Source organism: Diplotaxodon limnothrissa, linkage group LG17, assembly GCF_057381915.1.
Source record: "Diplotaxodon limnothrissa isolate DT_005_m linkage group LG17, D_limnothrissa_male_GT1.1, whole genome shotgun sequence".
NCBI lineage: Eukaryota > Metazoa > Chordata > Actinopteri > Cichliformes > Cichlidae > Diplotaxodon > Diplotaxodon limnothrissa.
In genome coordinates this window covers 41,673,420-41,687,331 of record NC_140612.1, presented here as the reverse complement: position 1 = coordinate 41,687,331, position 13,912 = coordinate 41,673,420, and the positions used below count along the sequence as shown (strand labels likewise).

The following is a 13,912-nucleotide window of genomic DNA, read 5'->3' as shown; positions in this document are numbered from 1 at the left end:
TGGAGACAGATTTAAATGCAAAGCTCAAATGAGCAGCATCTGGCTGGACTTCAATGATGCCGGACACTGAAAAGCTGAATATTGAATTTATAAAATTAGGAGCTGGATAAAGTCATACCTGTTTTGAGTTTTTAGCTATTTTCCACCGTGCAGGACAAACAGCTGTACAGGACCTTAAACATCATGTGTGTTCTCACTAAATGCATAAAAATACGTTTGTTATGAAAACACTGAATAAAAAAATCGCTAAAAAAGATTCATTTCACAGTTCAGTATTAAACATTACACAAACTGCAAAAGTGTGTTTGAATGGCAGAGATTCACAGTGTTGGGAAGGTTACTTTTAAAATGTATTCCACTACAGATTACAGATTACATGCCCCAAAATGTATTTTGTAACGTATTCCGTTACTCAATGAGAGTAACGTATTCTGAATACTTTGGATTACTTAATATTTTATCATGCTTTTTACAACTACATGAATGAAGTATTGCTGTGTGATTCATTACTGAAGGTTACTCTCCACACCAACACCAGCTAGATGTTTAAATCTTAATATAAATGAGTAACAGTAGGTGGACATTAGGTAAGGCTGCACTTTTTGCACCGATCTCGTATAGAAAGCCTGTAACACTCTGCCTATTGCCTTCATATTAAATCATTTTAAAAAATATTTCTTCACGTCATTATGAGATTGAGACACAGGCATTAGAGCCTCTTAATGCGTATTTTGTTTGGGTTTCCACCGGCGTGGAATTACCAAAAATAGAGAGGGGACAGCCTAACATATGAAACAGGAAAAGACTGTAGTGTAATCCCTTTATTTTAGCAAAGTAACTGTATTCTAAATACCAGCTTTTTAAACGGTAACTGTAACAGAATACAGTTACTCATATTTTGTATTTTAAATATGTAACGGCGGTACATGTATTCCGTTACTCCCCAACACTGGAGATGCAGAAATGTGTGCATGTAGCACAGAGTCATGGCTCAGTGTGTAAATGAGTCTCACAGGCCTGATTGTGCTGCTCACCACAAACAAGCATAAGCAGACATTTTGGACTTATATTAACTACTTATATAGTTTTACAGCTTCCTACTCCTCTTTTATGACCATTCACGCTACATAAAGTAATTGGGAATAAAAAATGAAATGACAGAAAACTTTCTGTTTCTCTTTCTGACATAAAAAAAAATCTGTTTTTTTGTTTTTTACAACTACAGTTGAGAAAAAACTGGACAGTCTGGGCAATGATGGAGCCTTCTGTGTAACTTCACACATTTATTTCTCACAATTGAAGTCCAAAGAGTTGTGCAGTCAGATTTATTTCTCTGTCACAGCAGCTTTTTGTTCATCATGTAGAAAATCAGTTAAATATGTAACTTCCTCTACACCGACAGAAAGGGTCCCGGCCCACTAAAGGTCACAGTGGGCTGTATTTATAAAAGCAGTTTGACACTGCTGATGTAAACTGATCTTAGCTGCAATGTTCAGGACAAGCACCATCTTATTTAAACCAAGTGTTAAACTTGACATATGTTAATATATTTATTTAGTACAGCGCTGACGACCTGTTCTGTTTATTTAAACATCTGTTTTATACTGTAAACAGTTGGTTTAACTTTGGAATCGTTAAAACTACTTCCGCTGAGAACGGGGTGCTTCCTGTAGTTCGCTTGCGGAGCAGCCAATCAGCGTGTGGAACAAAGGTCATTGCCCACACAGACCGGAAAGAGGAAGCAGAATCTCCAAAAGAGCGCCTTGATTGAAAATAGAGACGTTACAGAAAGGTAAGCCTAGTGTCGCTTTACCGTCAAACAAACCATAAAAACAAATTAATCTCTGTAAAGTAATTAACTTCTCATTCAAAGACGTTTTGTTGCGACAATAAATTCGCTGAAAAAAAGTTTTGACAACCGGTAGAAACGGTCTCGACAGCTGATGTACATCTCGTTCACGAAATGTTCTAGAAACATCTGAAAGACTGAGTGACTCAAATGGAAACAGATGTTGGAGCATTTAGTCTGAAACTGAATGAAACATTTCGACAAATGTCAGTAACATCAAAGTCAACAGAAAACTTTGTGTTCTGGGATTCATGTAATAACTGGACAACACGAGAAGTTTCTACTTGCTTACGTTGAAATGTTACTTCTTTAAGATGTAGAATGGAACTCACCTTGAGGTGACTGTTGTGATTTGGTGCTAAAATTGAATTGAATTCGGGTGTTTCCAGTCCCATTTTCTACCTGTCTCAGGTAGAAAGTCAAGCATGCATCTAGTTCTGCAGTCTGCTGGTTATTCTAAAGACTTACTGAACAGTAATCTCTTTAATGATGCTGCAGCAGATGCTACTGTTGCAAACAGTCAATTTGTGAAATTTCTTCCCTCTGAGATAGTCCATGACCAGGCGATGCTGCAAAGTGGAAGCGTTTAGAAACCGTAGCAGCTCAGCTTTGAAATGGTATACCATGTAAGGTTTCAGGGCAGGTTACTGACTGCTGAGGCACATGGTGCATAAAAGTCATAAATCCTCTATTGATTCAATAACCGCAGCCTCCCAAACATCCTCTGGGATTATTCTCAACACAGTGGGAGCTTCATGGAATGGGCTTCAATGGCCAAGCACCACCTGTAGGAGTTCTGTGTTGGCGGCCTAGTAACTTTATCCATGTAGTGTGTTTTGCTTTCATTTATGGTTCAATATTGGAGCTTGATATTTATCAGACAAAACAACAAAGAATTGTAATAATGTGTCATTCTTGTTTTGCACTTAATTTTAAAGATGTTTTTTCTTCCAAAGCTGAACTCTGCAGATGCGTGTTATGCTTGGAAGTTACCGTTTTCTGAGAGGGCAGAAGCACATGCTCCACCATATCAAGCAAATTATTTAAAAAACAAACAAAACTCAATTCATCTGTCCACAAATATTCAGTCATTTAGGAAAGCGTTACATCTTTTATCTCTAGTGGTCTGCTTTCCTTTACTGTGGAAGATAATTCACTTTGGTTGTGTTTCTGTTCTGTCCTTGTCACAGTGAGGATGAGTTTCTTGCCTCGCCCTTTGGATCCTCTTGGGTGCAGCAGTGTCCAGGAGCAGAGGGACTTGTGGCAAAGAAAATTCTGTCGAATAGCCAAAGAAATGGTGCAAACAGAACAACGCTACTGCCAAAAGCTGGAACTGGTCTCCACCGTATGTACTACAGCATATTTGACCTATTCATGGTCTTAAAATCATACGACATCATATTTCATAATGTAATATGATTTATGTGTCTGAATACTTAAGTGCTAGTACTAATGTCGGGCTTTTGATGCTAGGGTTACCCACATACTGTTTGACTTTTGTCTTTATTGGATAGTTACAGTGCAGTCAGGAAATGTGAATGACATGCAGTAAAGGTTTTATAGGCCGAGAATTGTCTTGAGGGCTCGTCTGAGGTAATCTATGTGAATTTTGCTTAAACCATTTTCCATTAGCTATCCTGGCTATATTTAGGGTCCGAGCACTAAAAGTGGGGTAGCCCTATTGTGTCTCTATTTACTGTATGATGAATGAAGCTTTATCTGCTCCATTTATTATTTTGGCAAATTAATTGCCTAAACGTGGTCAAAAACCCATGAAATTCTGCACACACATCAGGTCTGGTGAAAATGTACAGATCTTATTGGTTTCACGTATGTAAATATAATAATAACCACTGCAGCCAAACAGAGCCTGACGAGCCCAGCTGTAAGTAAGCTGTTAAGACTCGACTGTACGCTGTGTTCATGTTTTCCTCTGAAACAATAAGTCCCGTTGGAGCAGCCTTTCAATGCCTCTCTCTGTCTCTCGCTAGCAAAGTTGACCCAGACAACAAAGTAAAGCTAGTTTTCGGCTACGAGCCCGACACGAACCCGACGTATTAGCCAGAGGTCCCTTTACTACGGTTCGGAGCCGCAGACCTGTTGTATATACGCGCGGAATAGTTTTCTATACGAGATCACTGCAAAAAGTGCAGCTTTACCTAATGTCCACCTACTGTTACTCATTTATATTAAGATTTAAACATCTAGCTGGTGTTGGTGTGGAGAGTAGAGCAGGGCGATATGGCCAAAAATATTTATCACGATATATATTTGAAAATTTGCGATAACGATATAACTGACGATATAATTGATGCGAGACAAAATACAACTCCACAAAATTACTAGTGCAAAAAGACAATCTTCCATTTATTTTCACTTAAACAAGAAGCTGGTTTTTATGTACATTAAAGCTTTATAAAAAATGTAACAGTGCAAATGCAAATTCCTTGCTGAAAGTTTAACCAAAAGGCATTTCCAGTAGAAATGGGCCGACATATCCTCAGCATAACCATGTATAATATCCACAAAACTTAAGACGTTATACACACACAATACGGTAATATTATGCTGAAGCACAGTACGTATCACTCCGCGAGGCTCCGCCTACGATAGCCGTAATGCTCCGACAATCCATCAAGCGGTGCGGCTTCGTAGCTCAGCAAAGTCGTACTAAAACATCTGACAGATTTTCGAGCGCCGTGCACATAAAATCGTTTCGAGGTCAGTAAACACAACCAGAGTTCATACATGAGGCACACGGGATTATAAGGGGCTCTGTCGACTTTCAGGAAAATCAAAGGATTGATTTTAAGTGCGCCGTATTTTCCAAACAACACGGTAATAACGACGGCCCGCTAGCATGCGCTACCAAAAATAGTGCTTTGTTGTGTATCTGACGGACGAAAGCTAAACCAGTTCCACACCAGTGAAGCTGCAGCATTTTTACAAACCAGTTCAGGTTCATCTGTTTCATTCAACGATCCGCTTTCGCTCTTCTCATTCTGCGTCGCCGCCATGCTTTTTCCGCCATGTGCGTATGAAAACAAAGGCACTGCACATGCGCATTTTACCCATATTCTATCGCCATATTTCATTTTCTTATTGTTGTCCAACATTATGCCTTCACACGTCGAATTGTAATGTAACATAAACTGTATCGATATAAATGTATTTTGCATGAAAGTATAACCTCCCTTGACCCCATCTGAATTTATACTTATTTAGAAAATTCTTTAGTTAGGGCAGTCGAAGTAATGTATAATAAAATGTTTATGGATTCAGTATAAAAATATTTCCTATAATTGTCATTGTTGGAGTGGAGCTGAATCAGTGTCTTGGGGAACGTGGGCCTCTGCCCGTGTGTTAGTGGTGCAGTGGGTGGTGAAGATCATCCAGGATGCATACGGGTTTGATCAGTCACCTCTGCTCCATCGCGCCTTTGAAAGTTGCTCTCTTAGTAACTTGTCATAATTCAAGGAAACAAGAACACTTTCATAGCTTGAGAACCCATCTATAAAGATCTGATCGGCTCGTCTGTGGAGGTTGTACCAGACCCGAGGTGGAATCATATTTGCCTCAAAGAGAGAACAGACTTTTTCTGCTCACTGCTGCTGCCCAGTTTCTACACAATTATTCACCCCCCCATCCGTTCACTCCAATTAGGAGTCATTTTAGGCCTAATGCACATTCAATTTGCTAATCCCATTTTCACTTCAAATGACTTGAGACCAGCACAGCTGTCGCTTTATTGTCAGTGCTGTGGTACGACAGTGTCCCTCTGCATTTGTGCTTCAAATTGGCTCTTCCAAAATAATCATAGCAGTCAGAAAGTGGCTGTAGGGCAGCAACACCCCAGCCTTATAGTACCTGCTGCTGTTAAATGTCCTGTTTTTCTGTGTAGCTTTACTTTTAGGGTTGTCAGCAATAAAAGCACCTGCTTATCAAAAAAAATCCAATCGGAGACAACCGAGTAACACAAATGCTGGAAGATAATGTCCCTTTGTCTCTCTCTGCTCTGTTTCTTTGCAGTTCTTTGTGGACATTTTGAAGGCCAAAGGAACCCTGAGGTCGGACATTAGAGAAGACATTTTCTGTTCAATTAAAGCTATTCTATCAGTAAACCAGTAAGTATTCTCTGAATAATTTAAAGAATATCCATGCTCTGGGGATTGTGGTGAGAGCCTGCGTACAGATAGGCATGCTTAGTTTGTCTGTTCTGCAAGAATGCAGCGTAGATAAACTCTTAGTTTACCAAAGCACAGTCCTTATCTTCACATTAGCAAAGGTTAGTGTTATTGTACTGCAGTGCACAGTAGTTCTCTTCCTCAGTAGATGTATATCACAAATGAACAGCATTATTATTATCGCAGAATATTAATGCACTTTCTCGCTAATGACCAATTCTGAGACAAACTGATCTCACCGCATGTCTAGACATCAATTGATTCGTTTGTGTTGATGCTGTAAAATTCAGATCCTGAGTCCACACGAATGACTTAAAATAAACGGGTTGAGGTTTGAAGTTGGAACATGTGTGCATGTTGAGGCCCTGGACTTAGCTCTGCAATCCATAAATCAATATGGTAGAGAAACGAGCTCAAAATGGGTTTTGGAAGCTGACAGGAAAACTGATATTTTCATTTCAAGCATTTCAAGCTACGACTGGTCCAAATATGGGTCATTCCTACTGTTCCGTTTCAGATTGTAATATCATTTTTAAAAATTCCAATTTGCCATGATTTTGTCACTACATTTAAAAGAAAAGCTGCTATATAATATATTGGTGAAGCTCATGATATTATGCTGTAACAATAAGAATATTTTCCACACATGGCACAACTTGTTATAGGACAGGGTCATCTCTGTTACTGTTTTAAATGTTTCAAGAGCTAAACAGTCCCTGCTTTTGATCTGTAAATATATTTTTAAAGGGTGTTAATATTTTCTAATAAAAAGATCAAGATGGTAAACTGGACAGAAGAGTGAAAGGGAAACAGCCTACATGTGCCACACACTTATGGGAAGAACCAGCTGTTATATCTGCCAAAGGTGGCCACTCTGATGAGTCAGACATTTGGAATATATTTTGGTCCATAAACTAATGCCATGTTTTACTTTTTTAACTCCAGTTGCTTATTTGTACCATGCTTTCTTTTCAGAGTGCAGTGAGACATTAAACTGCAACAATTACAGTAGAAAAACGGGGTGTTCTAAAACATTAGAACGATAGTGTAGATGTATATGAAATAAATAAATAATAAGGCATGGCCTTAGCAGTGTGAGTGCGAATGGTTGTCTGTGTCTATGTCTTAGCCCCGCGACAGACTGGCGACCTGTCCAGGGTGTACCTGCCTCTTGCCCTAAGACAGCTGGGATAGGCTCCACCCCCCCGCGACTCTGACAAGGATAAGCAGAAGACAATGGATGGATAAACTCAAGTATGCTGATAGCTCTCTTTGAAGTCGTATCTGTAATTCATGTTGGCTTATAAGTCTAAAGTAGGAAGTGTCGGTGTATTTTCTTATTCATGTGAGAAAGATTGCTCCTAGCCCATAGTTCATTATCAGACTGCACAGAACGGGAAACTGTGGAGCAGGGGCTTCGGAGACCGCTGATTGGGAATTCCATTTCCGAGCTAAATAATGAGTTGTATGAGTTCCCCAAGGCCCCTATCCCCTGCAGACTGACGGGCTTTCTCATTGAGATTGCCGCAATGAAGATTGAGGTATGCATTACACAGTCTGATGTGTTGGATAAATGGTTTTGCAGTTCACATACTGTTTATCTTCATTATGAAGTCCTTATTTAATCAGTGATGTGAATACAACGACAAGCTCTCGAGATAAAACGGGCCATGGAGATCCAGTGCCGCAGTGATTCACCAGTAGGAAATGATTCAATATGTATGTGAAACTTCAAGTAATGTAATCATCACTCAGTTCAGCAACAGGAAATAGGAATGCAAATGTTGCTGTTTTCCTCTAATGTGTAATATGCATTTAGATCCATATATATTTGGGCACTGCCACAAATGTAGTTACTATTACTGCTTACCAAAATAAGAGTGTTGGCTTATTAACGTGCAGACTTATTTATAGTATATTTGTGTAAAGTTCCAAGATGGCGCCAGTGTTCACGGCAAGCCGTCTCCTCCGCTGTTGTTTGTCGTCCTTCTGTCTATGTGCTGCCCTGATGTCGCTACGTTACTTGAATCTCCGGCCTTTGGACTACCAGACACAAGATTTTAAATGGAGACCTGAGAATCCTCCTCCGCTTTCGAAGGACTTTCCTGATTATCTCCGCCACTTACCATCTACCTTCTCTCAAAGGAAACGTTCACGGAGACGGGGTAAACGTGTTCGTATCAAGGCCTTTTTAAAGTCCTATGTTGGGACAAATGATCGCTATTCTATAAACATCTTGTCATCTATTCCTGCCCTCCGGGACCATGCTAACTTCAGACTGTTCTGTCATCGCTGGATTCGCCCTGTTGGACCTTATGGTTACCTGGACCTCCCAGCTGATCTTCCACCCGCTCGGTGCTGGGTGCGGTCCTCCAGAGGAGGTGCGAATCTCAACCTTCGCCTGCTGCGCCGTTCTCCTACCAGTAACAGTGTGACCACTCTCCGTATGGCCTTGCTAAATACAAGGTCACTGGCGAATACGACTTTTATTTTAAATGATCTTATTCTATCATCGGGACTGGCGGAAACTTGGCTTCGCCCCGGCGAACTTTTTCCCTTCTCGGAGCTGCTCCCACCTGACCACGCTTTTATTAGCTCACCCCAGACCACTGGAAGAGGTGGAGGGCTAGCTTCAGTTTTTAAAGACAAACTTCGATGTTGGCAGCTGCCACCTGTTCTGTACCCCAGTTTCGAGGTGCAGTTATTGGAAGTGAACTGCGTCCCCTCCATCCTCTGCGCTGTGGTGTATCGCCCCCGAAACTTATCAAGGATTTTCTTCCAGAATTTGCTGATCTGCTGGGGAGCCTTCTGCTACGTTATGACCGTATATTAATTGTTGGTGACTTCAACATTCATGTTTGCTGTGAGGACAGTTCGCTAGCTAAGGATTTCCTCGCTCTTATTAGCACCCTCAATCTCACCCAGTGGGTAAGTGAACCAACTCACACTAAAGGTCATAAACTTGATTTGGTCTTATGGTCTGGATATTTGCATCACGGATTTCTGATCACTTCCCGGTTTTGTTTGATACTGTAGCGAGCGATGTGGGTTTGAACAGTGATGGTCCTGTGCGGCAAACGTGCACAATTAACTCCCAGTCAATCGCCCACTTCATTGATGCTTTCCTTGACTGTCCCCTCTCTGATGCTAAGTGTAATGGGGTTTTATCAGCGGATGAGCTTGCTAACCTCTTTTATACTGCATGCGCTGACATTCTTAACTCTGTGGCACCTCTGAGGATTAAACAACCCTGGCTAAATGATACTACTCGCGCCCTTAGGCGTGAATGTCGTCGTGCTGAAAGAAAATGGAGGAAAGACAAACTCCACGTCTCTCTGGACATCCTCCATAATTGTCTATCTAAGTATCAAAAGTCTGTTAAAGCTGCCAAATCTGCCTTTTTGTCTATCATTATTATGACTAATAGGCACAACCCCCGAGCTCTTTTTAATACTTTTAACTCTGTGATAAACCCTTGCACTACCACTTATAGGGATGCTTCCCCTGCTCTTTGTGATAAATTCTTAAAGTATTTCTCTGAACAAATCTCAGCTCTAAGGGCTTCTCATCCATCTCATCCATCATCAGTTTTAGACCCAGTTCCAGCTTCTGAATGCTTGACTTTCTTTCCGCAGTTTGCGCCAGTGTCTTATTCTGTTTTAAAAGATATAATTGATCATCTCAAAATCTCTGGTTCCCCGCATGATATTCTTCCTTCTCGTTTCTTTAAGGAAGCTTTAGTTTTACTTGACTTGACTGCTGCTTTGACACGGTTAACCACAACATTCTTCTATCAAGACTGGAACATGTTGTTGGTCTCAAAGGTACGGTTTTATCTTGGTTTAAATCCTACCTCTCAGAGAGGTCGTTCTCTGTTGCTATGGGGCAACACTCCTCGGCTTCTGCCCCTATTTACTGTGGTGTGCCTCAAGGGTCCGTGCTCGGTCCTGCTCTCTTCTCTTTGTACATGTTGCCGTTGGCATTAATTTTTAGAAATTACAACATCTCCCTTCACTGTTACAGTGGGGCAAAAAAGTATTTAGTCAGCCACCGATTGTGCAAGTTCCCCCACTTAAAATGATGACAGAGGTCAGTAATTTGCACCAGAGGTACACTTCAACTGTGAGAGACAGAATGTGGAAAAAAAAGCCATGAATCCACATGGTAGGATTTGTAAAGAATTTATTCGTAAATCAGGGTGGAAAATAAGTATTTGGTCAATAACAAAAATACAACTCAATACTTTGTAACATAACCTTTGTTGGCAATAACAGAGGTCAAACGTTTACTATAGGTCTTTACCAGGTTTGCACACACAGTAGCTGGTATTTTGGCCCATTCCTCCATGCAGATCTTCTCGAGAGCAGTGATGTTTTGGGGCTGTCGCCGAGCAACACGGACTTTCAACTCCCGCCACAGATTTTCTATGGGGTTGAGGTCTGGAGACTGGCTAGGCCACTCCAGGACTTTCAAATGCTTCTTACGGAGCCACTCCTTTGTTGCCCGGGCGGTGTGTTTTGGATCATTGTCATGTTGGAAGACCCAGCCTCGTTTCATCTTCAAAGTTCTCACTGATGGAAGGAGGTTTTGGCTCAAAATCTCACGATACATGGCCCCATTCATTCTGTCCTTAACACGGATCAGTCGTCCTGTCCCCTTGGCAGAAAAACAGCCCCATAGCATGATGTTTCCACCCCCATGCTTCACAGTAGGTATGGTGTTCTTGGGATGCAACTCAGTATTCTTCTTCCTCCAAACACGACGAGTTGAGTTTATACCAAAAAGTTCTACTTTGGTTTCATCTGACCACATGACATTCTCCCAATCCTCTGCTGTATCATCCATGTGCTCTCTGGCAAACTTCAGACGGGCCTGGACATGCACTGGCTTCAGCAGCGGAACACGTCTGGCACTGCGGGATTTGATTCCCTGCCGTTGTAGTGTGTTACTGATGGTGACCTTTGTTACTTTGGTCCCAGCTCTCTGCAGGTCATTCACCAGGTCCCCCCGTGTGGTTCTGGGATCTTTGCTCACCGTTCTCATGATCATTTTGACCCCACGGGATGAGATCTTGCGTGGAGCCCCAGATCGTGGGATGTTGTCTTGTATGTCTTCCATTTTCTGATGATTGCTCCCACAGTTGATTTTTTCACACCAAGCTGCTTGCCTATTGTAGATTCACTCTTCCCAGTCTGGTGCAGGTCTACAATACTTTTCCTGGTGTCCTTCGAAAGCTCTTTGGTCTTGGCCATGGCGGAGTTTGGAGTCTGACTGTTTGAGGCTGTGGACAGGTGTCTTTTATACAGATGATGAGTTCAAACAGGTGCCATTCATACAGGTAACGAGTGGGGGACAGAAAAGCTTCTTACAGAAGACGTTACAGGTCTGTGAGAGCCAGAGATTTTCCTTGTTTGAGGTGACCAAATACTTATTTTCCACCCTAATTTACGAATAAATTCTTTACAAATCCTACCATGTGAATTCATGGATTTTTTTTTCACATTCTGTCTCTCACAGTTGAAGTGTACCTCTGGTGCAAATTACTGACCTCTGTCATCATTTTAAGTGGGGGAACTTGCACAATCGGTGGCTGACTAAATACTTTTTTGCCCCACTGTATGCTGATGATATCCAGATTTATTCACCTCTGAAATCAGATGTGTCTGCTTCTTTGCAACCTCTGTTCAACTGTTTGCATGAAGTTAAAATTTGGTTATCACATAATTTTCTTACACTGAACGAGAATAAGACCGAAATCATAGTCTTTGGTAGTCACACTCGGTTAGCTGATGCCCTAGGCCCTCTCACTAGCCATCTCTCGCTCACTGTAAGGAACCTGTGAGTGTTTCTGGATGGCTCTTTTAAACTTCAGAAACACGTCTCCACAGTGGTAAAAAAACAGCTTTTACCAGTTGCGTCAGATATCCAAAGCAAAGCCGTTCCTTCCTTTAAAGGACCTTGAAAAGCTTGTCCACGCATTCATCACATCCAGACTGGACTACTGTCTTCTGCCATTCTTCAGTTAATTCAAAATGCAGCTGCGCGTCTTTTAACAGGTACGAGAATCTATGAACGCATAACTTCAACTTTAGCCAAACTACATTGGCTCCCTGTCAAATATCGCAAAGATTTTAAAATTCTTTTGTTCACTTTTAAAATTCTGAATAATTTGGCGCCCAGCTGTCTTTCTGAACTCCTCCACTTATACAATCCCAACAGAGCACTTAGATCGTCCAATCACAGGCTCCTAGCACAACCTAGGTCTCGAATGAAGTCGAGCGGTGACCGGGCCTTTGCATCCGTGGCACCCAGACTCTGGAATAACCTCCCTGTTCATTTTCGTACTGCCGAGCCGATCCAGTCGTTTAAATCACGTCTTAAAACTTATCTTTTTACTTTGGCCTTTGATTCTAACTAGTTGGCTGTTCTAGCTTGTTGTGTTGTTACCTATTGTTTGTTGTCCTGTTTTATTGTTTGTTTTAATTGTCTCATGCTTTTACTGACTGTGAAGCACTATGGTCAACACTGTTGTTTTAATATGTGCTCTATAAATACATTTTGATTTGATTTGTACTCATTCAGGTTAGAGGAATCGCTCAGGACTGACGTCTCTATAATATGTAATCCCTGTAATGCCTTTTTAAATGGTCCAAATGTAATTAGACAGTTATAAACAAACTGCTGTGCAATAATTATTTTGTATGTCTTTGTAGATTAAGTAAAATGTTGACATTTGCATTGATTTTATGTCTCTTTCCATTAAATTGAAATGACCATAGAAGTGAGCAGACTTACAAATTCAACAGTGGATCAAATAATGATTTCCCTCACTGTGTAGAGCTGTTACTGCTGGTACTGGTGATGCCAGTCTGGAGTTTTTAAAAATAAACAAGTCAGTAAACTTGTCGGGCCAATAGATGATTCATTTTATTTAATGGCAAAATACTCAGAAACAGCAACTGAAAACAGCTGAAATAAATGTTAAAGCATAACGAAAGGAAGAAAGCTGCTGCTTGGCAATGCCCACATTTGTTTGGTGATGTCCCATCTTCACGTTGTCATTTCCTCCCAGGAATCCATAATAAAATATTTAAAATTATCAGTGGAGAGTAGGCAAATATCTATAAAGGTGGTAATACCTGAGAAGTTTATATGACATTTGGATAAAAGATTTCATTCAACTTAAATGAAGGTGATGGGTAGGGCTGCCACGATTAGTCGACTAGTCACGATTACGTCGACTATCAAAATCGTCGACGACTGATTTAATAGTCGACGCGTCGTTTGAAGCTTTGTAAGATCCAAAAGACGCAGAAATAAGTAGCAGGATTTAAGAGTGTAATAACGGACTGAAACAGAAGATGGCAGCACTGCATGTACAAGGATGCCAGCTGCCGTTAAACCCCGAAGAAGAAGAAGCTGTGTCCCAGAATTCATAGCGCGGCCCAGCTCAGTTTCCAACAATGGCGGCAGCTAGTTAGTTTTAATATTACTCTTATTATTCTTTCTGGGTCACAAAATAAACGTTTAACATATTTTCAGGCGAGAATGTAGCTGTGTAAACCTCAAATATCTGCTCAGTTTATCAAGACACCGCATATTTTCAAAAGCGCTCCGACGTTTTCGGAGACGTCTGTTACCCACTAGCTCGATAGCTAGCCGGGGGCTAGGTCACTAGAGCCGTGAGAACACCGGACTCCCGGCAAATCGTTTTCAAACCCACCGCCGTCTTTCGCTCCTCAGGTTAAACGTGATATATAAGTCACTTAGATAACTTAAAAATGTTATTGTTTTGCCTTTTTTTTTTTTTTTTTTTTTTTAGTATTTTATTTGTTCCTGAGTAAATCAGTTTGTCTGAGATTAAAGTTATAGTTTTTAC

The 13,912-nt window shown here is 41.0% G+C and overlaps 1 protein-coding gene across 1 annotated transcript in view; it reads left to right on the top strand.

The window, feature by feature from the left end:
- The first annotated feature begins 1,754 nt into the window (after positions 1-1,754).
- The window catches only part of arhgef39 (Rho guanine nucleotide exchange factor (GEF) 39), a 68,217-nt gene continuing 56,059 nt past the window's right edge, over positions 1,755-13,912 (top strand). Inside the window, exons 1-3 of the mRNA XM_085376244.1 lie at positions 1,755-1,792; positions 3,040-3,194; positions 5,879-5,973. Coding sequence (XP_085232370.1) covers positions 3,045-3,194; positions 5,879-5,973 — 245 coding nt within the window. The 5' untranslated portion in view covers positions 1,755-1,792; positions 3,040-3,044. The remainder of the gene's footprint in view (positions 1,793-3,039; positions 3,195-5,878; positions 5,974-13,912) is intronic.